Source organism: Maniola jurtina, chromosome 23 (genome assembly GCF_905333055.1).
Source record: "Maniola jurtina chromosome 23, ilManJurt1.1, whole genome shotgun sequence".
Lineage (NCBI taxonomy): Eukaryota > Metazoa > Arthropoda > Insecta > Lepidoptera > Nymphalidae > Maniola > Maniola jurtina.
The window spans coordinates 5,070,554-5,097,424 of record NC_060051.1 but is presented as its reverse complement, the minus strand read 5'-3'; the positions used below and the strand labels follow the sequence as shown (position 1 = coordinate 5,097,424).

The 26,871-nt window shown below is 37.3% G+C and overlaps 2 protein-coding genes across 2 annotated transcripts in view; both read left to right on the top strand.

Annotated features, from left to right (window-relative positions):
• The window catches only part of LOC123877337 (dual specificity tyrosine-phosphorylation-regulated kinase 2), a 254,577-nt gene extending 238,318 nt beyond the window's left edge, over positions 1 to 16,259 (top strand). The window contains exons 2-8 of the mRNA XM_045923996.1: positions 5,383 to 5,539; positions 5,867 to 6,052; positions 10,395 to 10,497; positions 11,235 to 11,433; positions 13,132 to 13,246; positions 13,935 to 14,110; positions 16,124 to 16,259. Of these exons, the coding sequence (XP_045779952.1) occupies positions 5,383 to 5,539; positions 5,867 to 6,052; positions 10,395 to 10,497; positions 11,235 to 11,433 (645 nt within the window). The 3' untranslated portion in view covers positions 13,132 to 13,246; positions 13,935 to 14,110; positions 16,124 to 16,259. The remainder of the gene's footprint in view (positions 1 to 5,382; positions 5,540 to 5,866; positions 6,053 to 10,394; positions 10,498 to 11,234; positions 11,434 to 13,131; positions 13,247 to 13,934; positions 14,111 to 16,123) is intronic.
• On the top strand, positions 15,889 to 19,959 carry LOC123877309 (flocculation protein FLO11-like). The gene is made up of 2 exons (XM_045923928.1): positions 15,889 to 15,896; positions 16,124 to 19,959. The coding sequence occupies exons 1-2, from the start codon at positions 15,889 to 15,891 to the stop codon at positions 17,595 to 17,597; spliced, it is 1,482 nt and encodes a 493-aa protein (XP_045779884.1). The 3' UTR covers positions 17,598 to 19,959.
• The last annotated feature ends 6,912 nt before the right edge of the window (positions 19,960 to 26,871 follow it).

Here is a 26,871-nt window from a genome sequence, read left to right as displayed (position 1 = left end):
CACAAGTGTATCATAGTTCATTGACTTGGTCTTCCGATTTTGGCTCTATGTTTCTCTAATTTTCTAACCCATTTCCTTTTTTCTTTAACTTTAGATTCCGCGAATTCATATACCAAATGTACTAAGACAGTTCCTTGTATGTTTACATCACTATCCATATTATAAATGCGAAAGAGTGTTGGTTTGTTGGTTTATCTTTCAATCACGCCGCAATGGAGCAACGAATCGACGTCATTTTTACATGGCTATGGTAAATAGTTATACGTGGAGAGTAAAATAGGCTACTTACTTTTTATCTCGGAAAATTAAAGAGTTCCCACGGGATTTTCTAAAATCTAAATCCACGCGGACGAAGTCGCGGGCATCAGCTAGTTTTCATATAAATTTTCCTGTCCTGTCAAATTTGTTTACACTTCCTAATTTTCCATTTTTTGTATTACAGCTCTTACATTTCTTAATAAAGATCCTTATTTCTGTACTCCGATTTTCACATCTTGTATTTTTCCTTAAAGAAATTCCTTTTCCTTTCGTCTCCATTTTCAAAGTTACAGCAAAATCTTTCATCGGTTGTATAATTACGAATCCCAAAGCTTTTGGGCATATTCCACTAAAAGATGGCACCGTCTATAATATATCTCTTTGTGCAGAAAGACAAGTGTTCATATGGTTGATGGAATCAAATAAGATCCAACAAGAACTAATCAAACAAAATCTCTGAAATGTTCCGTTAGGTACTCAGTATTTTGCAATATTGATAATATAATTAATTGAAGTCGTTGATAGATTGCAATCATTTTAATTAAGAATTTCGTAATCACGTCAAAATGCTAACGATTAGGTAAGTTTTAGGAATAATTTCGCAGATCTATTGATCAACCATTAATACCTATACCTAGGTACTATACTAATATTTATAAAGAAAGAGTATGAATTTTGCGTCTATGTGTAGGGTAATCTCCTAAATCACTGCACCTATTTCAAGAATACTTTTATTATTTGAAAGGCAAGATATTCCACATGTACATATTATGCTTGTATTATGTAATTATTCTACCTGCAAAGTCGGGGTGGGCTGCTAGTTGAGTAATGAAAGCGACAAAAACGTCTTAAAAATTGCTATCACAATCGACTTGAATTTTCCGATGCATCGAACTGTTTTGAACTGATTTAAATTTTCCAAATCAATAACCCTACGTCGTAGTCCATTGTTTCAGTTATCAAAATTTCGTTTGTTTATGAACATAAAATGTTATCGTAGTAGAAAAAGATTCGCATTTTGTTTATCAACAAGTTTTTGGCATTCTTGAGAGATGAGTTCGTTCGTTATCACTTTTCACTATTCGCGTGTCTATAATTTTATGATGAATGATTTGTTCTTAAATGTTTATATTTCTAAGATCTGCCAGCACTTTCTCTGGAAGAAATTCTTTAACAGTTTTATTTATTTAACCTTATGTCACTGTTTGTTTATTGTACTTTTCTATGTGACAGCATTTACTTAAGAAAAGACATCCCAATGCAAACTATCTTTGAATCTTAACAGGGCTCTCTCCGTCACTCGTTTCATACAATCGTAGTTCCAATTTCATTTGAATATTAAGCAACCAAAGTCCATGAAATTTTGCAGACATATTCTAGAACTAATATCTGTGTCTGTGGTGTTTTAGATTTTTCTAAAAATATTTAGTTTTAAAATTACAGGGGTTCAAAGATTTGCATGTAAATTTTTAAGACCGCGTAACTTTGAAACCGAATATTTTATCAGAAATCTGGAAAACCACAGACATAGATATTAGTTTCTAGAATATATCTGCAAAATTTCATGGACTTTGGTTGCTTAATATTTAAATGAAATTGGAACTACGTTTGTATGAAACGAGTGACGGAGAGAGCCCTCTTAACATACGGTAGGACATAGGCTAATTTATATCCCTAGAAATCAAAGAGTTCGGCATGAAATTTTTGAAAAACCGAAACATACGCGCACAAAGTTGCGAGCATTCATTCCTTGAATTGTTATGGTATGATTATAATAACTATCCTAATTCTACTTCAAACATAATATACCTATTTACCTAAATGAAATAAAAATAGCATAATTATGTTTTAATGGTACAATATTCCTCATTAGCACGACAATAAATCAAATTGCGAGACCAATCTTCTTCTGATTAAACACACACAATAGGCCATAACGATCGCCTCGTGCCACCGTGCGTCAGCAGTCTACGTAAACGCGTGTTTGTTTTCACCATAATAACTCAGAAACTGTAACTCTTAGCCGGTTCCAGGACACGGTTAAATTAGCTTCAGCTATGTAACAATAGAACGGAACGTTATTGCTAGCAGAGTAACTGGAGTTCTAGGAATAGGTACTTGATAACATTGTTATAAGCAGAATCGGTACCTACATACTTTGCTGCCTCGTTAGTGTAATGGCTAGTTTATTTGGCTGCGGATCATGAGGTCTCGGGTTTGAGGTCCATGTCAGGCGAATTGAGGTTCAGGTTAAAGTTTGAAGTTGTTAATTTATTATGTAGAGGGCCATTGGGAGTCATGGATTCAGGCAGCGCAAATTCGTGGCGTGTGAAAGTCCTTGCAAGAGACCTCTAAAATTTTCAATTGATGATGATGACAATGTAAAGATCGTTACTAAAGACACAAAATTGTAAGTATATGATTTAGGCATTATACAAGTGTTGATATGGTTGTACGTGAACCTCATGTCAACTCAATAGAAAAGTTTAAACAGTGTCTACCAATATGTGGAAGGATTGCAATAGGTACTTTTTTACCTATTTTTCAAGATAGTCAAACCAAGTCCTATGTACTATTGTTGTGTCCTAACGTAAATCGTACCCTTAGTTGAAGAAGGCAGATTATGTTGGTCAGGCTATGCCTAAGACATTCTATACAATCAAAAAATAACCTTTTTAAAATAACCTTGTTAGTATTCAGAACAACTGAACGTGCTTTCTCCCATGAGATATAAATAACACCAGTACTTCAAGCTAACAATATACATGGCTAAATGCAAAACAAAATGATTCCAATTTGAGATCGATAACGTAAATATTATCGAAGAAAACAGCTACCGAAAATATCATGCGCCAAAGCAAAACGGATTACCCGAATTGAAAATTAATATTTGATTTCCTGTATGCACCACAAACCGGAGCGAGTCAAAAAGCATGGATTCGACTAATAGTAGTTTGAGTTATTTAGATTTGACCACTAGTACATATTGACTAGTTATCACTCTACCTAGAAATCACTGGTATTGTCTTTCATCACTTCATCAGCTAAGATTCGTTGGAGAACGCACTACTCTACCTGCTCGATGTAATAAATCTAAAACACAGTTTTATTAGTTTTGTACTTCAAGGTTTACTCGCTTGTCTTGTTTAGCGCCAAGGCCTGCTTTTATGTCTTCTGTTATCCAGCATTTCCCGATGTTTTACAAGTGTTTGTTTATTAGTGTCTTGTTGATTTAACAAGGTATCCTTTATAAATCAGTGTCTAAGTACTTGTCTAGTTTCTTTCTTAAAATAAATATCATGGAATTCAAGAAACATAACTGAATGTTGATTTCGGCTGCTGTTCTGGTACTTTGACCTTTAAAATGGCATGGCATGGCATGGTTTCTAGCTGCATCTTTTGGGTATGAAGAGTGATCTGATAATTTTTGAGTGATAATTTTTATTTGAATCACTCAGATCCATAAAAAATGTCAATTGTTCCCATAATAAAAATTGTTTACAATAATGAGTACAGTGACTTCTTTTCAGGTTAGACACTAGACACCCTTTCCGACCGACCTTGTATATTCCTATGCAATCATATATTTGTAAAATTTAGACCACTATAAAACACTTTGAACTAATCATTCAGCAAGTCTTCAGTGTTTATATAACGGATTTAGACAAACGTTGCCCAATAAACTCGAACGTTTGATATACGCTGTCGCAACCCCATCAGCCACCCACACTTTTCTATTTTACTGCAACTTATATCGTTATTCCACATTTTACAGCCTACTTATATTTGTGGTATAAATTATAATTATATGAATATTTATGTGCGATATCTCAAAATGTCTTAGACTTGCCTACGTAAATGTAAATATGGTTGATAGTTGATAAGTTGAATTGAATCTAGTATCATATTATTGCGACATTTTCAGTATTGTGCAATAAATAACAAGTTGGTTCAACAACTATAAAATATACAGATTAATGTACAGTAAATTGTTCACAGCCTAGTGGTTAGGACTTCCGCCTCCTAATCGGAGGTCGGGGGTTCGATCCCGGGCACGCACCTCTTACTTTTCGGTATTATGTGCCTTTTAAGCAATTTAATATCGCTTGCTTTAACGGTGAAGGAAAACATTGTGAGGAAACCTGCATGCTTGAAAGTTCTCCATAATGTTCTCAAAGGTAGGTACATACCTTTGAGAACATTATGTCTGCCAATTCTCACTAGCCCAGCGTGGTAGACAATGACCAAAACCCTTCTCACTGTAGTGAGCCGGCGATGGGTTGATCATGATGAATTGTTTAGGTGCATAAATCTAAGAAAAAGAATACTTACGTAGATATAAATCTTTGTATTTTGTAATTCTCGAAAGTCTTTACACAAATCTGTTGGTGATAGAGCGAAAACATTTCAATGATTTATATTGTCTTCGATTTCTGCCTTCTTTTCTGCGTATTTGTTCATAGTTGAAATGTTGTTAATGACTTCAGAACTTGAAATTCTCAATAACTTTTAGCTGTATATTTTTTATGCGTGAATCTTTGCCTCTATCAAACAAGAATTAATTTTTGCCAATAATATAGGAGTTTCGAAACCCGTTTAGTCCGCTTTGAATTAGAGTCGTTAAAGGCCTAAGCTCCAACCATTTTTCTATGAAAGCAGACACCCTTGCTGACTTGCCCAGCTTTAACTAAAGCTCTATAAGTAACGCTCTCTCATTGTTAAACACTTTTGTAAGTCTAAACTCCAAACATTTCTTGTAATGAGAGTAGAGACCCTTGGTGCCCTTGTCCAGCTTTGGTTAAATCTCTTTCTCTCTTAATCTCTAAATAACGCTCAGATTACTTTTTAACCCCCGACCCAAAAAGAGGGGTGTTATAAGTTTGACGTGTGTGTGTGTGTGTGTCTGTGGCATCGTAGCTCCTAAACTAATGAACCGATTTTAATTTAGTTTTTTTTTTGTTTGAAAGGTGGCTTGATCTAGAGTGTTCTTAGCTATAATCCAAGAAAATCGGTTCAGCCGTTTGAAAGTTATCAGCTCTTTTCTAGTTACTGTAACTTTCACTTATCGGGGTGTTATAAATTTTTAATTTACACTTGTTATAAGAGTTCCTTGTTTGTTTCCAGGTGATAGACTTCGGCAGCTCGTGCTACGAGCACCAGCGGGTGTACACGTACATCCAGTCGAGGTTCTACCGCGCGCCCGAGGTGATGATGGGCGCCAAGTACGGCATGCCCATCGACATGTGGTCGCTGGGGTGCATACTCGCGGAACTGCTCACAGGTGACTACAATTCTTAGAATATATGCTCAATTTTATAGTTGACTATCATGATTAAAATTATCTATAATAAATCGAAACATTTGAAGATCCTTCCTTGAATACCCTTGGAGAGCCCACTAAGCCAAGCTGTTATACCTAACTAACTATGTTATTCGTTAATCGAAGGCGAAGGCAAGAGTCAAACTTTTCTTGTAAAAAGTTAAAGCCTGATGACGATAGAATAGTAATGAGTATGTAGAATAATGTATTGATAAGTAAAATCATCCATATGAACTTAGAACATTCTTATTAGCGCGGCTATAAAATTTCTCGTGCAAACATTTCCAGGTTTCCCCCTCCTCCCCGGCGAAGACGAAGCGGACCAAATGGCGTGTATAATCGAACTCCTGGGCATGCCGCCGCAGAGGCTCATCGAGCAGGGCAAGCGCTCGAAGAACTTCATCAGCAGCAAAGGCTTGCCGCGGTACTGCACCGCTACCATGCTTCCTGACGGCACAACGCTCTTAAGTAGCGGTAAGTTCAGAATCTTCTAGATTTAATTGTTGTTTTATATTGCTGGTCGTAGAAGAGTCGGCTTACCTCTATGAAGAGGCTGTAGGTGGTATGATGATAATGGTGATAGCTACTACAATATAAAGAGAAACCGAGATTTAGATTAGACAGCTTGTTCTAGAAGATTATCCAAACAGCCATTGGAATAACCAGACCTTTTTATGATTCTTTCGCTGGTGAAGTGACAGTATAAATTGGTGTGATAGAAAAGAAAACTAAATTTCCTGCCTTTTAAAACAAATTGTTCGCAGGACATCCATAGCCCAAAATAACATTCATAATTTTTATTAATGATCAGCGGAAGTTTCAGGCCGTGCTTTCTCACGTTTCATCTTTCACATTACATTAATTTTAATGCTGAGTCAAACCTAATCCGCATCTATAACAGAACATAGAGTTAAAGCATCGCCACCTCATTCCGAGTCATTTCTATTAATACTGGAAGTGTCGCCGAAGATTCCTCGACCGACCTTTCACGTCATCGTTGCATCGGAATGATTCACAAATACCGACGCCACTACGAAATATCTGACGATTTTTCTAATAGTGCTGTGCTTTTCAAACTTTGTCTCGTTCGTCTCGTGAGCTTATTCGCCTGCAGATAACGAGGTCCCGAGCTCGAGTACCGAGTTGGAGCAAAAGGTTTTTTTTAATTCATAGATTGCTTGGCTGCAATCAGACCTGCTGGCAAGTCATGATGCCGCTTTAGATGAAGTGCTCTTGCCTAGATGATGCCTATTTACTCTTGACTTGACGTAATTGTAAAGTTACTTTTAAAAATAAATTATCCATAGCATTCCGGAGTTGCGAAGTTGGCGGTGATACACCTTCCTTGGAGAGCAACCTAGCCTTGGTTCTGTACCTGATATCTCCCTGGGCATGTCTAATTCGTGGCCGTCCCATCTCCACTCTCTATTCCTTCTCTCTTATAAGTCATGATCATATTTGCAGACTTACGTGTACCTACCATTATATTATATCTCCTGCATAGTTAGTTGGCTAGGTCTCGGTTGAGGAGGAACATTATTAATATTCAAAGTCAGAATCAAAGTCAAATCATTTATTAAAAATAGGTAACAATTTACTCTTTTTGATGGTCAAAATTGTTAGATTTATAACATGTTATAGTGGTGATAATTTATTACGTAAACTTAAAACTAAAGCTACGAGGGTTCCAAACGCGCCCAGATCCGGGTCAGGTATTCAAATTCAAATTCAAATTATTTTTATTCAATTAAACTTTTACAAGTGCTTTTGAATCGTCAAAATAATCTACCACTGGTTCGGAATGCTGTTCCTACCGAGAAGAACCAGTTCATTCCAGTATTTCAAAGTTTGAGTCTCTATACTCTGATAAGACACGGATCTATCAGTACTTAGATAGATAATGCTATCCGTAAATCCCGGGTTACAAGTTCTGCTGTGTTTTGCTCGTTCCTGATTCCATAAACTACACCAGAGTGGGTGTACTTTATGGAATGGTATGCCCTCGCTCTATATGGAACCAGAATTGGTATTCTATACTAGTCCTAGCTTGGTTGGTTTTATATATTATTTTATATTTTGCAAAGGTTTTCATTAGTTCTCGTTCAGTTCAGTTTACAGATAGGTATTTGAAAACTATTCTAAGCAATTTTTTTAGGCGTGAAGCATTAAAAATTTCATCATCAACCTATTACTGGCTTACTATTGAGCCCTGATATCCTCTCAAAATGAGAAGGTTTTGGCCGTAGTCTACCACGCTGGCCAACTGCGGACCTTTGAGTATATAGATGTTTTCCTTCATCTCCGAAAAGTAAAATTTACTTTTCACTATTTTCTTAAGAAACGCACTGAAGTCAGTAATATCTTTTACTATTGTCGTACCCAATTGTCATAGTACAAGTTTCTCACATAGTAGTTGGCAGATGGGGTGCATATATTAGACATTGTTAGAAAATAACTTTGAAGAACACTGGCCGAGTTTCGTCACGGTAAATAAAAACAATGACACTACTTGTCTGCGCTGCACGTGCGATGAGTCAGTCCAGACGGGAACAAAATACTTGTTCTTTTTTGTCACGCGAATAATTTTCGGGTAAAGGGTTGTCTTTATAGTACCTACTTCTTGTGTAGTAATTCTTCTCTTTTAGACTTTCCCGGATTTTCCTAATTAATTAGAAGTTCTAGTCAAGAATATGCAAGTCCATTTGAAAGTCTTAGTTTTAGTTCTAACTTCGTACTAACTTAGTAACTCTAGGTTTCGATTTATTGACTGAGTCGTCTGAGATTAATTTCAATGCAATTTGATTTATAGGTATGTTGCTTGAAGTTACTAAGCTTAATTTTTCTATCCTTTCCTTTGGACTTCGTCGTGTTAACTCCCGAGTCCTGCTATGAGCTTTGTATGTTAGGAGGGAATTAGTCATAGTCATTTAATCTTCATAATATACACTAAACGTCAATCGCAATTCAAACTCATTTTTTTTTAAATTAAATTAAATTAATCAAAAGCATTTAATAAAAGGCGGTATATTTTCTTTAAATCAAAAGTTACAATTCCAGTTTAAAAGATGTAAGTAAAAGTAGGAATTATATATACTAAAACTAAGTTTTTTTATGAAATTACAGTCCAAAACACTCGTGAAAAAAATAATCCTTCAAACTTTGGCATTTAGAACATTTGGTCGACCTCATAGATAAGACGTTTTCAATCATGTCCCGGTGTCATAACTTTATTGATAGGCAACCCTTTGCTCCCCCACCCTTGACTCGGGCTCCCGTCACCCTCAACACGTCACCTAATGGAGAGTACATTCATCCATTGCGTAGTTATCAAGGGGTTGTGATTCGATTACATTTTGTGGAACATTGCGTTAATGGGAAATGGCCTATTTGAAGTTTATTGATTGAATTCAGATTTGGATTGCGTTTATTTTTGTTTAACCCATTATAGGAACAATTTGGCCAAGCGTGTAAAAGTTATATTGAAAATGAAAAATCTCGATTTTTACGCACATAACGCCAAAAAGTTAGAGGTGCGTGTCTGGAATCGAACCCCTGACCCGCCGACTAGGAGGTGGGTGTCTTAACCACTTAGCTATCACCGCTCCTTTATTAAGCAAGTCCAAAAGAACACGAAGTCTTAATTTTCGTAAGCACCATGACAAGTGGTGGGCGATAGTGGGAAAACACCTTGTAAATGATAGCTACTTGGACGTACTCCAATTGCCCCCATTTTTTTTTTTTTTTAATATAATTGTAATATAAATCGGGAATGTCATAATATTATGTGGTCACCCGGATCGATTCATTTTCATTTCACGCAAAAATTTTAAGTGAGAGCGATGGATGCGCTATTTTTTTAACCTTTCGTTTTGAAATAAAATACGCTAAGAAAAATTTTTTTCAGGCTAAAATGATTGCTTAAAATCGATCATACTAAAATTATATTGATAATAAAAAAAAAAATCACAAGAAAGTAGAAAACTAACTGAATACGTTTGATTCTTACAACTTGGACAGGGAACCCTAAAATATTATTCATGTGGTTCATGTGTCAAATTATTTACGACCAATACGTTAAACAAAAATACATACTTTATAATAAATGTAAATATTTATATCATTCATCGTTTTGTTTGTACTGAAGTGAATTTATTTTAAACATGTCCTGTAGGTTACAGTCAGTAAAAAACGTCGAATTTATTTGGTTAAGCGCCAAGAGGCAAAGCTGTTTTGATAAATCCAATACAGTCCTAACACTAATGACTTGTACGAAACATTTGGTGTTGTATTTCCTTAACAGGGCTCTCTCCGTCACTCGCTTCATACAATCGTAGTTCCAATTTCATTTGAATATTAAGCAACCAAAGTCCATGAAATTTTGCAAACATATTCTAGAAACTAATATCTGTGTCTGTGGTGTTTTAGATTTTTCTAAAAATATGTAGTTTTAAAATTACAGGGGCTCAAAGATTTGGATGTAAATTTTTAAGACCGCGTAACTTTGAAACCGAATATTTTAACAGAAATCTGGAAAACCACAGACATAGATATTAGTTTCTAGAATATGTCTACAAAATTTCATGGACTTTGGTTGCTAAATATTCAAATGAAATTGGAACTAAGTTTGTATGAAGCGAGTGACGGAGACACCCCTTTTAAGATATTTGTTCAGTAGAGTTTGCCTAATCGATTTAGTATGGTATCTCTATCTGATTTATTTTTCCTGTCAAATGTGTTTCCCTAAGTTGAAATGAATTAAAAAAAATGCTCTATAGGTACTTTTATTGATATTATGTGGCGTTTGTTTACATTTCAGGTATGTCAAGAAGAGGCAAGCCTCGTGGTCTGCCGGGTTCTAAAAGTTTTGTCACAGCGCTCAAAGGTTGCCAAGACAAATACTTCATCGATTTTATTAGAAGGTAAGTTTATTGGATGATAGGTAGTATATCTCAAGTTGCCAAGGCTTGCGCCTTATACTTATTATATAATTATAATTTTCGGGGTTCCGTACCCCAAAGAGAAAAATGGAACCCTAATAGAATCACTTTGTTGTCTATTTGTCTGTCTGTCCGTCTGCCCCTCTGTCGTGTCTTTCAAGAAAACCTATTAGGCACTTCCCGTTGTCCTAGAATCATGAAATTTGGCAAGTAGATAGGTCTAGCACAAGTAAAGGAAAAAATCCGAAAATTTGTGGTTAAATCACAAAAAAAAATTAAAATGTGTTCAGAAAAAATCAATTTACTAAATCACATATAGAAGGTGCAGTACGTCATTAACTTGCAGTGTTCTACATAATAGAGTTGGGTATTGCTTGTACAATGATCTTACGGAACCCTTCGTGTGTGAGTCCGACTCGTACTTGACCGGTTTTTATAAAATCACCAACTTAGTTCACTGGGTGCTAGAAAAATTAAAAATATTTCATTTATTTAACGATTCTTGAATATTTGTTCTTCCTGGGACTGGAAATAATGGGGGATGACCATTGATTTAAATGACTAATATATAATATAGTCTATGGGGATGACAATTATCTGATGATTATTTTGAAAAATAATTGGCCATATTTCTGTAATTAGCCTTTAAAAAGCTTATTGTAATATTTCGCTGTTTTTCCTGTAATAAATAAAATAAAATAAATGTCCGTATTTGGCAGATGTTTGGAGTGGGAGCCAGAGAAGCGGCTGACGCCGGCCGCAGCGCTGCGGCACGCGTGGCTGCGGCGCCGCCTGCCGCGCCCGCCGCACGACGAGGAGCCCGCGCCCGCGCCGCCCGCCAACGTTAGTATCCACCCGCTCCCGCCGCCGCACAACCACGCCAAGCGCCTCGCGCAGACCAAGTGCACTGACAAATAGGTTTGTTTTAGTTTCGCTTCTTATCGCACCTGACCAACGGTTGACATGTTACTTGATAAACTCCACTTAACAACTTGTACTCCTTAAAGAGAATACTGCATGGATCTAATGAACTATGACTTAAAGTTTACTAATTCACATTAAATCACACTGTCCATCATTAAATAGCAAATTGCAAGTAATTATCTGATAAAAAGTAATAATGTCTGGTATTAGCGAGCCAGTTAACGAAGTTGGCTAGGGCTCGAACCTTTCTTGCCTGTCTAGACTCTAGACCTTACGATCCCGTACAGCCGGAATAGCCGGGCTGCTCGGAGTTTGTCTTACGGGACCTAAACTAGCCAGCGAGATTCTCAATGAAGCAGGAATGCAACACTAAACATATGTATTTGTAACATTATTCGTCTAAACATAATGTCTATATCAGCATTTTTGGAAAATCTTTTCAAATTTCTCAAAAGCGCATTTACTCGTATACATAAGAAAAATATTTCTATTTATTATTTAAAACAATGGAACTTGCAAAAAATAAAAATTTGTATTTTTGCCTTGATGAAAATAATCTATTTGGATGGACAATGGATTCAATTCAAATTCAATTCATTTATTTAACGGACAACAAGATCCATTTTAGTATTAGTAACAATAAAAACTTAAAAATTTTAACAATATTATGTACTTATAATATGCATGGTTAGTGATTTACTTGAAGCATTTACCATTTTAACAGAAACATTAGAGACATTGGTTTTAACAAATCAGTCAGTTATTTTTGTCAACCGTTGTTTGCGTCGCAGTGCTGCTTGTGGTTTCAGGCATTTTTGAACTTGGCTGGAGTGATTATGTGCTTTTTAGTAACTCTACAAACCAGCAATCTAATAATTATTAAGCTATAATTGCTTATTAAAACTTAAACCACATGCTCACTATTATTTTATTATTTATTTTAAGTTTATTTATTATTTCATTGCAATTTTTATGTTTTATTTCGTATAATTTTACAGAGAATTTTAAAGTCTTGTTACACTTTAAAACATTATTATTTTTAATTATGTCAGTGCATTTGTAGTTAGAAATTTTGAATCAAGAGTGTAAAAGGTGGAAATTATAGACAACTAACCACTAACCTCCCTTTTACCCCAAACTCCTCAATTGACAAATATAATAGATCCAATAAGATTTCAGATAAATATTCCAATATGATGGGTTGGTATTGTATTTATTTGTTGTAGTTACTGATTCCAGTGAAATGCTGAAAAATAAAAACTTCTAACAGGTAACAAGACTAAGGTTGAGATCTATGTATACAGCGCACTTTCACTTTGCTTAGACTTAAGACACTGTTAAAACGAGACAGTGCTATACTGGTGACATAAGACCATCTCGTTTTAACTGAAACTTAAGCCTGAGCAAAGTCTTGAGATTTTGCGTAATATAGATTCTCTCTATTATATAGACCGTCACTAAGGTTGCAATCTAAAGAGCGCACTTTGACTTTGCTTAGACTTAAGTTTCAGTTAAAACGAGACAGATTTATGCCAGCGGTATAATGTTGGCTCGTTTTAACAGTGTCTTAAGGCTGACCAAAGTCAAAGCGCGCTCTATAGATCTCAGTCTCAGAAAGGATTTGCTCGAAAAAAAAAACGAGCATATCTGAAGGCACTTTTAGTAGATCCGTGTGATGTTCCGTTGTTGCAGTCGAGCGGCGGGTCGGGGTGTGCGGGCGCGGGCGCGGCGGCGGGCGCGCGCGGCGGCTCGCTGCGCACGCCGCTCGCGCGCACTCCCGTAACCTTCAACGCGTCGCAAGTCGCCAGTGAGTACACAGCTTTACCTTAGTTTTATCAATGCGAAGCTGCGCTTTTAAGGTGACACAAGCCGGTGCCTTCTTCATATAAACGTAGGAGAGCGATAACTACATTATTTGATATTGTACGCTCCAAACTAAGTATTTTTTGAAATAATTTTACATTGCAGACATAAATTTAATAGTTTTAAAAAAAAAATACTTTTCCCAAACGACTGCTCAACCCTTTTCGCGCGCTTGATTTCGGTCTTTCGCCCAAAATATTCGACTCCACGCGGATGGTGGAGGGAACAGCCAGCCGGCGCATCTTTATACCGGGGATCTCTTTCTCACACAATGTTAAGTGGAATAGCAAACAGATTACCCACGTGCGCCGGTAATTTCGATACTGCGAGCGTACTGCGACCCCTTGACAACAGGCCACGTCAGTTGCTCCGCGATCTCCATCAAATCTTTATGTGCGGTTGAAGTGCGCTAACAGCTTGAATTTCAAATGGAAGACCATTTGATTGTGGAGAGCAGCGCTGTCAGAAGACAGTCAAGAGAAGCATAGCATGTAATATTTATTTTCTACTACGCGTCAGATCTTTGGGGTATTCAGGTCTATAAAATTTCTATATGCACTTTCTATCCTTTCTTGGAACATATAAGTTTTGGTATGCCAGGATTACATAGGTCCGTTTCGGTCGTTCCACAGAAGCGAAGCTGCAGGCGGCACTGTCGGAGGAGAGCAGCGGGCTGGGCGGGCTGAGTGGGCTGAGTGGGTCGGTGGGCAGCGTGGGCGCGGCGGGGGGGCGCTACTGGGCGGCCGGCAAGCTGCCGCACCTGCCCGCGCCCTCCTAGCGCCCGCCCGAAGCGCGCCGCCTCGCCAAGGTGAGCCACACCTCTTTCCGCAGCTTGCGCTCCTGGTAACTCCAGTCACTTGACTGGACCTGATCTGAGACCAGACCTACCACGAGTCCGTAAAACCAGCATTAATCAGTATTACAATCGCAATTGATTGGCTAAGTTCTATTCTTGTTGCAACAATGCATTGTATCCATCGATGTATATGGATTAGCCTTTCCCATACAATTCCGTCCGCAAAAATACGCTTGAATCTTACGTCATCGTCATTGACAAAGTCAAGAGACTTTTGCAAATTCTCTTGACTTTTTGAGCGCGTTTTTTATCTTCGAAGGGCCCATCCATATACATCGATGATTGTATCCAATAGTGAGCGATCGTCAACCAATCAGAGGCGATTGTGACATTATTGCTGTCATTCTACCGCAAACGAGTTGCTGGTTTTGAGGCTTCGATCAAAGCTCTTTCCTCAATGGCATCTCGGATGGCATACAGAAGACGGATAAAACTGACTTATCTTGAAACACATGGAGTGTTTTGCAGGATTCCCGCATGATTTTAACAAACCTATATTCACGCTAACCATTCGGGGGTTAGCACGAATGTGCGGAACGATACCGATTGACGCCGGGCACACAATTCGCTTTATCATGAATTATTTGCCGAACCCGGTAGTGTAGCCGTGCTATTATGAGAGAGAGAGATAGAGAGGGAGGGAAGAGAGAGAGAGAGAGAGTTGAGAGAAGAATTGTCTACGCGAGAGAAGTTTGAAATTCCTGATTGTATATTGTCTGATACTTACCAGATATTTTGTTGATTATATTATTTGACATTTTTACTTTATTTGAGCGATAATCTTTTTACTCTTATATCCTTTCTTGAAACATCTTCTTTTCAGATTACACATAAGATCGTATCAAAACCCTATTATTAAAGTATACTTTGCTAATTTACTATTTTATAATACTGTGATCCTTAAACTATGAATCCAGTTATATGACTTATGTAATTGTAAACGTATTTAAAACTAGTTTTTGCCCGCAGTTTCGCCTGCAACAATTCATTAGGTATGGCGATTATAAAATAATTAATAATAAATATATAACTCTACCCCCGCATATTATAATAGCGTACCTATACTATATTAGCTCGCTTGATATAACAATACAATTAGCTGAATATATTACATGGTATCACTATCCGTTAGTGAAAATATTATAATGACGCATTTCGTTTGTTATAATTTTGGAAAAATTTGCGTTGTTTTATAGCTTATATTTTAATCCTACACTCCCTACATTGGGAGTCATGTATGTATTACTTAAATCACAAAAAATACAGTTGGGTCTATTACTGTATCATAGAGATTTTATAATATGTGTAACACAAGTATCTAAGAATAGAGTCAGGATGTATTTATTTCTCTGATAGAATACATATATGACCCCTAATATACTGTCTTGTAGTATAAATTATACAATTAAGCTTGCATTTTAGTATTTTTTTGCTTTGATTACAAATAATATAGAATTATGCACATTGGGGTTCTTTATATTTGGCTTTGACTACACGAGTCCGGTTTCAATTAAATCGGTTAAACATGGAAATATAGACATTAAAAATGACCTTATTTGTTATGGCATTAAAATCCTAACACACTTCTAAAGCGACATAATTTGCCGCTTGCAAAGACTTTCGCCTAGCTAATATTTCAATGTCTGTTTGTAGTTTATCGAATCCAGTTATTCTAAACATGCACAGAAATACTACTTTTTTTATTGGCATTGTTGTGGTTTCGGATCCTTATGGCGCAGTCAGTACGATTTGAGCGATCGCTCTCACGGGGGATATGATTTCATTTCGCAGTTTTGGTTCTAAGTCTGCAAAAACCATAATACTAATAATGTAAGGTATGGTCCTTATAATTTTGTACATTTTGCGTACTACTGTATCATCTGTTTAATTTGGAACTGGACTCAATGTAATCTGAGCTCGGGTTGATGTTCATCGGTTGGCGCTAAAAATCATTTAACATTGCAGGTGTCGTCCCTGGAGGCGCCTCGACGCGCAGGCGTGGGCGGCGCGCGCCTCGAGCTCGAGCGGCGCAGCCTCGACCTCGAGCGCGAGCTGCGCGCCGACCGCGACTCCGACGCCTCGCTCGACGACCGCGACCACCTCGTCTGATTGCACGACCGCCTCCGCCGCCGTCCGCCGGCAGACTGACGTCGAACCTCGACCTGCGTCCAGTTGGAGCCATGCTCATGGCAGTCACTGTCCTAATGGAGCACGCCCGACCGCGTCCCACAGCGACTCGCTACAGACTGACCTCAGTGCTGCCACCAGCTGGAACCGCACCTGCGTGAGTGACGTCACAACCGCCCACGTCGCTGGCCCTCGCGTGACGAAACTCAGTGCTGTCCCCAGCTGGAACCGCGCTCATGCTAGTGATGTCACTAACGGAGTCGAACCAGCCCCGACCACCGCTGATCCCAGTTGGAACTTTCTCGAAGTTCAAAACTCCGACTCAGTTCGCGGTCGCCGCACGACTGCGTGCGTACAAACTGTACCTACGTCGCATCGTGCAAACGTAACCGCCCACGTGAGTGACGTCAAAAACTTGAGCGCCTCCTCTCTGCGCCCACCACTGCCCTTTAACGCCCACCACCACAGAAACGACTTCTTAATGCCAGGGAATGTGACCAATATTGTGCCTAATGTACCATTTTATTCATTAAATGCTCAAAACCATATACCACCTCAAAATGAGGGTAGAATCAACTTTAACACGCACACCTGCAGTAATGTGCCTAATTGGAACCGCAGTGTCGACATATTGAAAGCATTACACAGCGCTATTCCACATAATTCTAATCAAGCCGATGATAGAAATGTAAGACAAACTTCGAATGTAGGTAGACCAATATTTGATATTTATGCTGTATCCAGTGAAAATCCTAAGGAGGATTATTACGGAGACGTTGGAAACCAGAATTCTAACTCAACTTTATACTATAGAAGCAAACCAGAGGAAGCAACCTCAAGCTGTACTTGTGTACCCATTTCCATACCTCGAGTATCAAGCTGGAGTTTTACAAAGAAAACTGTTGCAACCACACCAACTGTATATCCAAATCGAGCTAATTTTGATACTACCCATCAAAGTAACATGATCAAAATTCAATCCGCTGATAATATTAGAAGGTTACAGTTCATTAATGCAAGTGTTCCATCTACATCAGGCCAAGCTTTTTCTAATGATAGAGCTAACTATCCTCCTAATGACAACGATAACGGCGTCTACTGTCCACAAATATCGCCTAAAGGAGCGATCTGTCATCAACCTAGAGAAAATAACGTTGCACAAATTCAGATACCAAATCTTGGCAGTAAAAATGTTCTTCCGGATTATGCCAAAAACAGTGTCGTCCATTGGACGAATTCCGTGGAAAATCGGGTATGCTGTCCTGAAACAGTTTTGTATGGTGCTGTGTATGGGCTCAAATGCTTAAAATAACTAGTAATTTTGGTCATAAAAGGTTAGGTTTTGTGGTGGTGGCGACGGGTGCATTTTTTTTTGGTGGTTATATTAGTGCGAAAAGTGAACACAAGTGTCTGCGGCGTTTATTGTGTGGAACAATTATACCCCATCGTTGCTTCAGCCCGCGTCTTTAGTCCTTTGAGTGTCGATGAATATCGCTTAGTACAGATTATACCCTACACTGCCTAGCGCCTGTAACTACGAAACGTTTTAGATATTATAGTCTTTATATCGTACGCTTTAAGATCGCGTGTTGCATTTAAACTTTTGTAATTAAACTTCGAATACATAACTGTATTATGTATAACATAAAGGTGGATACATACTTATAATAAGCGACGTGTGTTGAGACGAATCAAATCGTAGTTTATTTCAATGTCTAGCTAGTGTCACACTACAAACTTTTGACAACGTACGTTCTTACTTTTCATAGAAAATTTTCGATTTCATTTTACTCAAATAACGTCGCGAATCATTCGGGTTGTATTTTATAAGTATGTTTTTATCATAAAACTTGGGTTATGTAAACAAGCAATAAGCTTTACACATCGAATGATTGAAAGTGTCCTCTGCCATTATATATTAATTATATAAAATAATCGATCCGATTTTCTACATACGACACAGTATAATGCCAATGACCAATCTGTGTCTTTTGGACAGAATCGTAAGACTTGACACGCATGTAATCGATCGTTAAAAATTGATCTATAATAAAATCGGTCATTATTTGCTTGTATGCTACATCGAATGCCAAAATAACGATATGAATGTATATAAAATCTTGCTATAGCAGCCGATTTTATTAAAGAGTGAATCGGTCGATAAAAAATCGATTACGCGTGTGTCGAGACATGTTATTCGTTACGTTCTATGCATAAAGGCTCATGTTCCTACGTGTTTATTGAATTTTTACAGCGCGATATGACGCAACGGTGGGGTATCAACTTATTATAGAACAATATTTCGCTTGGCGGCGAGCGTCCAAATGAATCTAGTGCATAGCGGCAAAATTGATCTCAATAAATAAATAAAGACTACAAAAATACGTATATAAATACGGACATCTAGTGGAATTGTGCGAGTAACGTAACGTGTTTTACTGTTTTCTATGTATTATACATGTGACGTGAGGACGTTTAAGAGTCGATCGTTTCGATGTTAGTGCCTGCTAAGTCCGGTTTAGTGTTAGAAACCTCGACCACTGTTAAAGGGAACTCTTTGATCATTTTACCGAAAAACGACTTGCAATTTCGAGAGGGCAATTTTTTTTTGCCGCTCCCCGCACCTCCCCTTTGGTGCGAACGGGCGTGGAAGTGGAAATTCGTAGAATCTTGTAGCGTTCAATACAAGATTTTAACTGAATTTTTTGGAACTGTTACGCATAATTAGATGATTCGCATTAGACTGTACTGAGTCCGACGCGTGGACGAAATTCAGATTGGAATTGTATAAAATCACAGCAGACCGTACTGGATACGAGCCGTATTCGAGTTTTTAGAGTCCTGTTGTTTCATATAATATTCTGATCCGTCGGATGTGGCACGGGTCGGATTCGACACGGTCTAATATGAATCTTCCCTTAATCTTTCTTTCGGTTGTGCCGAAACCGTCGTCACATGAGTGATTTTATTATACATACTATAGTATAGTAGTTAATTTCTATGAAAAATTCTCTCTCGAAACCCGTAGTTATTAAGCATTATTATATGTGTGACTAAAACGATTTTCTACAGAAACAATTGACGTTTTAACTTTGTTTTGATTATGTTTTTTTTAATTCGACTTAAGTATGTTCGTTGATAAGTTAACGTCCCGCAAGTGATAATAGTGAGGTTGCATTCGTGCATGGGTGACCTTATATTCGGAATTCTTAAAGGATTTAAGGCTAGTTAGTTGCAACTTTGCAAGGCCTTCTTTAAGCTAGTTAAGTTAAGAAGTGCGATTTTATTTCGGTGGATAATAGTTATATATGTATATGTATAGTGTATGTAATGGGTTGATATGATTTTTTTTAACGCATAGAAGCGATACGCTCACGGTCGCACGCAGTGAAATACAAATACGTATCGGCCATTTTGTTATATAAATGGAGTTATATAGTTACATAGCGTTATAGCTAGCGCACATATAAACGGACTACTTAGTATAAAGTATTTTTTTTTTTTTTTCATTTTATCTTCTGACTCGAGATATTAATTATCAATTCTTGACATCATTTTTATTAAAAATAATTGTAAAATGACTGATGCAAAAATATAATTCGCTTGAATCTGTAGGTAATCTTTGCCAGTGTCATGCTATCACAAACATATTGCATCTATATGTGACGGCCTTCCTAGCGCAGTGGTAAGTGCTGTGGTCTTATTAGCGGGATATCCTGGGTTCGATTCCCCGCAGGGGATTGGAATTTTATAATTTCTAAATTTCTGGTCTGGTCTGGTGGAAGGCTTCGGCCGTGGCTAGTTACCATCCTACCGATTAAGCCGTGCCGCTTAGCGATTTAGCGTTCCGGTACAATGTCGTGTAGAAACCAAAGGAGTAATGGGTTTAATTAAAACATGCCATACCCCTTCTAGGTTAGCCCGCTTCCATCTTAGACTGCATCATCACTTACCAGGTGAGATTGCAGTTAAGGACTAACTTGTATCTGATTAAAAATATACCTATATTACGTTATAGGTAGGTTCTGGTATTCAAATCAAAAATTGTATTGATTTTGTAAAAAAAAATATATTTTGCACAAATATGCTCTCCGTCATTTGTTCAATACTGCTCGCTTACATGTGCGCCAACTTTTATAGTACATACCTACTAATTCAGTAGACGGTTTTTATTTATAAAGCAGAAACACATACAGTTCCTTATTCACTATACGCGTCAAACATATCAGTCCATTCAATACGCGTTCGACACTTCTCGATGATGTAGCGTGTGATTTAATTTAGCAGCGTTATATCCACCTTGTATAGAAAACATTCTTAAGCTCTTTTTATACTGAGGGACTTTTTTATCACTTTAGTTGAACTACCGAGGAGTAGTTATTCAAGTAGTATTATGTGGCTAATTCTGTTGTTCCTACACCATCTCTTACAATCTCTTAACTAAACTAAAATGATAGGATGGAATGGCGACCTCACATCGGAAAGCGCAGCGTTGCAAAATCCTCCACTAGGTGGATGGACGACATCGCAAAGAGCCGCTAGATTCAGGCGGCTCAAGGCCTTGGCGTGTGGAAGTCCCTACAAGCGACCTATGTCCAGCCGTGAACTCTATCGATTGGTGATGATGATGATGATGATGATTCCCCTTTCTCCTCCAATGAAACGTTAATCTTGTGCTAGGGGTATGCACGACAATAGTGCAACGGGTGGGGTTTGAACCGCCGACCTTTCGGAATTCAGTCCGCTCCTCAAATGTTGAGCTATTGAGGCTCAATTAAATATTGTATTTTTAAAAAAGCTTGCAGCTTTAGTTTGACAATCATTTAATTGATAAGAATTTAGTAAATATGTTGATTGTACTTTGGAAATCTCAGTATAAAAAGGGTTAGATGATTCTTTAATTCTGTAGATATGGCGTCATATTACAAGGAATATTTGGTATGGTTGCAAATCAACAGTGAATTTAATATATTTCATACAAATGCCATAAAAAGGGATGTCTTTCAAGCAAACATATATTATGATTTGAATTCCTCAAAAACATACACTCTCTAAACTTAATTGGCAGGTCTTAAACTGGCCATCCTTTTCATAATGTTCTATGAGGATAAGGATGACAATACATTTACACTTGTCAATTTATTTCAGTATAGAAATTTATGTATATTCAGTGTGAATTAGCACCATTCTTTGAAATATGACGCTTCTTGTATAGAATTGGAATCCAGAATTTTACTAGCTAAGCGTAAAAGTTGTAAACAACAGTGCAATATGTTTGACTAATAATTTCAACTGTGAAAACATTTGTTTTGTCTTCCTAAAATATAATAATATTTGTAATAACGTTTTTTACAAAGGCCTATATTATTGTCTCTGTATAATCGACTAATGCATTTTTATTTTTCAAAATATCTAGTTGTAGTTTATTTTGCGGTATGTATGTAAATTACTTACATAGGGAAAATTTTATTAATTATTTGAATTCAATGAAATGTACATTTTGAATTATTGACTTTTGATGGGACACTTCGGAACTGGCGAATTTAATATTTAGGGTCTACACACACTTGCAACATCTAACGTCCTGCGGCGCGACTGTAGCTTACGAAATGTCGCAAGTCGTGTCGTGGGATGTTGCAAAAGTATTTCTGACCTTACGAGCGCAAATTAGAAAATAAAACATTAAAAAAGGTGCAAAGTAATGCTTTTTTGTTTAGGTAAATTGTGATAGATAATGTAGATTACATGTTGTATAAATGTTTAAGTACATATTTTCTTAATTTGCGCGTTATATTAAATTCGTTAGTTTCGAAAGTGCTATTTAATTTAAAATTGTGAAAAATTCTAAATTTCAAGTAGGTACCTATACAACCAAAATTGATTCAATGATTTTACATTAAATAGTTTTGTGCCCCGTTGATTATTTTATTTTGTTGACGGTATACTCAAAGTAGCATTTTTTATTTTGGCTTGTAAAATCTGGAACAAACAGAATGCGCGATGCAGCGCGGCGCGATGGCAACAGCTGCAAGTCGTTATACAATGAACTGCATGATCATGCGTGACCTACTTGCAACAGAGCGTAAGCTACAGTCGTCTGCGTTGGTTAAGCAACGCTGACCCAAGTCGGTAACTGTATGGACTGAATTAGGAGGTCCATATTTTGCTTTTTCGTTTCCTGCTTGCCTAGGTTCTTCTCGGACCTCTGTTATTATCACAAACATTATTATAGTAAGAAGACGAAAAATAAAAATCCAGTATACTTGGTTGAGTTGTGGAAGGATCTCGGGGCCTAACACAATTATTAGCCCAAAAAAAACTGCTTTCCTAAGAAACCGTAGCTCTACGCCGCGCCGCCGCGCTGCCGTCGCGAATTATGTGTTTCAGGCCTAAAAGTGATTACAGATTAGCGTTTTTTTTGCGCGTTTAGCTCGTTTTACGTGCGCTTTTATCTCATGCGCATCTTGTACTGAGAACTGACAGACGTCAATCTATATTGCTACTGACTGACCCACTGGTTCGAGCGAACACGTCGGAATAAACGCGTGCACGGCGCACGCCCGTTCAGTCAATTGAAGCGCGAAATGTAGCCCGTATGCCAAAACGAGCGTAATACGCTCAGAAAAAACGCCAATCTGTAACCGCCTTAATTGTTTTAAGTTGACTGCCTTTCATTTATTATGCTCAATAGTTTTATATTTAGTCTGGACACATCAGTGGTGACATTAGTTTATTTTTTTAATCCGTATAGCGGTTTAAGGTATTTAGTCAATTATTGTATAGCTTTCTTTTTTCGTGAGAGCGAATCGGCTGAGAGTCAACGTGCAGCCTTAAGAGTCTTTTCGCATCGACCGTGTCTGTATAAATAGTGACGAACAAAAATAGATAAGACTTTTTTATAGTGCCCATCGTATGTGAAACTTGTATCTCTAATTATACAGAGGCGATCTCTGAGTGTAAATTATAATATAAAAAAAATTGTGATAGCTTATGATTTTTTTTTAAATAATTCATTGTCATTGACTTTCACTGTGAGGTTGCAATACTTTGTTTTTGTAATGGTAAACACACATTTGCTGCACGCCACTTCGAACGTCAACAACACCCGACAACAATCCACGCCACCCCACGCCAATAAGTTTTAAATCCTAGATTTGTTGCGTCGGCTGATGGTGCGTATTGCGCAATAAACGTGGTGTGGGGTTGGTGTGGAATGGCGTAAGGTGGGGTGCAAATGTGTTTCTACCAAGTTATGATTGCGTGCGTAATGTTGTGTGCTCGTGTGAGTGGTTTAAACGCGCACAAAGGTTATATGCTAACGAATGAAAGTACAGGATTTTGTATACTAATTATAATGAATGTTAAAAAACATCACCTTCATTGTATACCTACAGGGTGTTGCTAGTAAACTGGGCCCTGATTCTCTATGATATAGAAATAGAACTACTTACATGTAAAATGGAATTTGAACTGTCAAGTTCGACGTCACAATAAATGCCTTGTCTTATTGAATAAGGGCTCAAAGGTTTGGGTGTAATTTTTTTTGTTAAACTCACGTAACTTGACGTAAATCTCTGGCTTTGGTTTGTAAAAACTTTCGCTGGAAACATTGTTCTTTTTCGTATAAACATCCTACTCACATTTAACGCCAATTCTAGTGAGCTAATTCTTTATGTAGATACACTCAAAGCTCAGCTCCCCACTAGCACTTAACTTGGATATAGACCATCGTCATCGTTTTTGTAGACTGTATTTCAAGTACTCGTGCTAAAACTGCATATTTTAGAAATAGTACTTAAAAGACAAATAAACCAAGCCGCCACAAACAGTAATAATCTGTATGTTCCAACTATTGTTTCGAGCTGAATTGGTCATACCAAACAAAAAAAAAAAATTGCTGGCTGCATCTCGCTTTTGCTTGTAACTCGATAATCAATAAGCTTTATAGATTTCGATTTTCGTTTGAAATAGCTGTCGGATATAGCCCTTTTGAACATTTAATTCCAAGTAACACTTGAGTTGCTGCCATGTTTTCTAAATGTATTATGAAGATTAATGCTAAGATAGGTTTATAACAGAGACATGATCAGAGACCATTATTAAAAACATTACATATTAAAAAAACAAAGTCGCAAATGCTACCAGACGACAACACAAATATACATTTTGGGGGTCATTTTTGTCCCCTAGTGAATACAAGGCTTAAATCTCAGCCCAAGTACTATAAACTCAGCACAGAACGATTACGATGGTGGCACTGTCGAAATGACAAGATCGGTGTTAGGGTCGGGGGTTGCCGTTCCAAACCTCACAGTTTCATAAGCTATCCACTTGGCAATGATCAGTATTAATCATTTCAATCATCGAGTCTCTAATTCAACTGCCAAGTACATTTAATTGTAAGTATAATTTGCTATAATCTGAAGGTTATGTATAGCGGACCCTAGTTACTATGATAGCTTTCGTTGAATGCTGCATTTCTCTATACCTAGTTATTATTATTTTTTGTGAAACATTGATTGTGTTCTCATTTTGTATGTAAACGCTGGTGTTTCACTTCTTGAGACTCATAGCGACAATGTGAATACTATACAATTTAAATAAATGAATTATATAAATAAGGTTTTTTTGTTTCATTTAGAACTTAATATTATTGTATAAAGAAAGGAAAGTGTATCTGTCTGTCTGTCTGTCTGCTAGCTTTTCACGGCCTAACAGTTTAACCGATTTTGATGAAAGGTACAGAGTTAGTTTACATCCCGGGGAATGATATAGGCTACTTTTTATCCCGGAAAATCAATGAGTTCCCACGGGATTCTTAAAAGTCCATCCGTTTTACCAATTTATATTCGTACAGTGGTAGCTTGCATCCCGGAAACTGAGAGCCAACTTTTTATACCGATTTTTTAAAGTTTTAACTTTTTTTTGTGTGCACGGATGCACTCTCTATTGCCTCACTCTCATGGTTCGATGGAACAACAGATCGAAACGACTGGAGGCAGATCAGGCGCAAGACCGATGATTGTACTCTTATCATACCTAGTATAATGTCAGTCTAGTGATTACTTCTACTGATTATATACGCACCTTTTCGCCGCAATAGATAGTGTCTATCGGAATATATAGGTAACTATGTCATAGGTGCAACCACAGATAAGGGAACCTACTTTTTCTTAGCTGACAAAAAGAAAACTAATCGCTTTTCCTAGTTGAATGCGTACAACGATGGCTTGTGACAAGATGCAGGTATTTTGTACGAGTAGGTAAGTAAATCTAAAAGTCGTAAGTATAATCTTACTTTCTTTTCTTATATATGGCATGAAATAAAGTTTATTGTATAATAAGTTATATCATGAAATAAAGTTTGATGCAATAAACTTAATAAAGTTAGATATTGAATCACTCACCGGAAATGTGCCAAATACCTTAGGCTGAAACTACACTAGCTAGAACATGGTCTAAAAAGCGGCCAAGTAGAGTCAGACTCGCGCACCGATGGTTCTTGGTACACTCGTACTAAGGTTATTTTCCGTCATTTTGCACGATAAATCAAGAACTACTATGCATCAAAATAAATAAAAATCTGTTTTAGAATGTATAGGTAAAGCCCTTTCATATGACACCCCACTCGGTATAATTATCTTACTTTGAAAATTGAAAATAATATTATTGGTTCATGAGCACATTTTAATTTTTTTTTGTGATGTACTTAACTACAAATTCATGGTTTTCGGATTTTCCGGTTTACTTGTGCTATAAGACCTATCTACCAAACATGATTTTAGATCAATGGGGCCTATAAGTTTTCTTAACAGACACGATAGATGGACAGACAGACAGATAACAAAGTGATCCTATAAGGGTTTTGTTTTTCCTTTCTGAGATACGCAACCCTAAAAACGTCCTTCTGACGTAAAATTGATTCGAACCCACGACCTTTGAGCACTTTAGGGTAGAACGCCTCAATCAAAGTAGGTCAGTAGGTCATTAGATAATCTGGAAATTCAGATAAGTATAGGTATCTCAGATTCGGCCCTTCCGCCTTATTTCTACAATGACGATTCAAAAGAACTTGTAAAAGTCTAATTGAATAAAAATATTTTGAATATTTTGATGCTCGGATCTTCGTCCGCGTTTTTCCTGTGGGAACTCTTTGATTTTCTGGGATATAAAGTTGTCTATGTGGAAGACTTTACGTCTCCAGAATGCAAGATGTAACAAGATGTACCTACAGTTAGGTGTATCTAGCTTTCTTAGAAATATCAGGAAAATGTGTCACTTTTTTTTTTTTTTTTTGAAAAAAAAAGAATATTAGCCATGCTAATCATGACTCATGCTCCCCTTTCCCCTCTAATTAAGCGTAAAGCTTGTGCCAGGAGTGTGTACGACAATAGTGCAACGGGTGGGGTTTGAACCGCCGACCTTTCGGAATTCAGTCCGTTCCTCAACCGTTGAGCTATTGAGGCTCTATGTGGAAACCCTACCCATGGTGTAATCTAAAAAAATAATTACACTGAAAGAAAGAAAGATACGCCTATTTGTTTAATACGACCGTTTATCTTTCCAATACTTATTGCAACAGCATC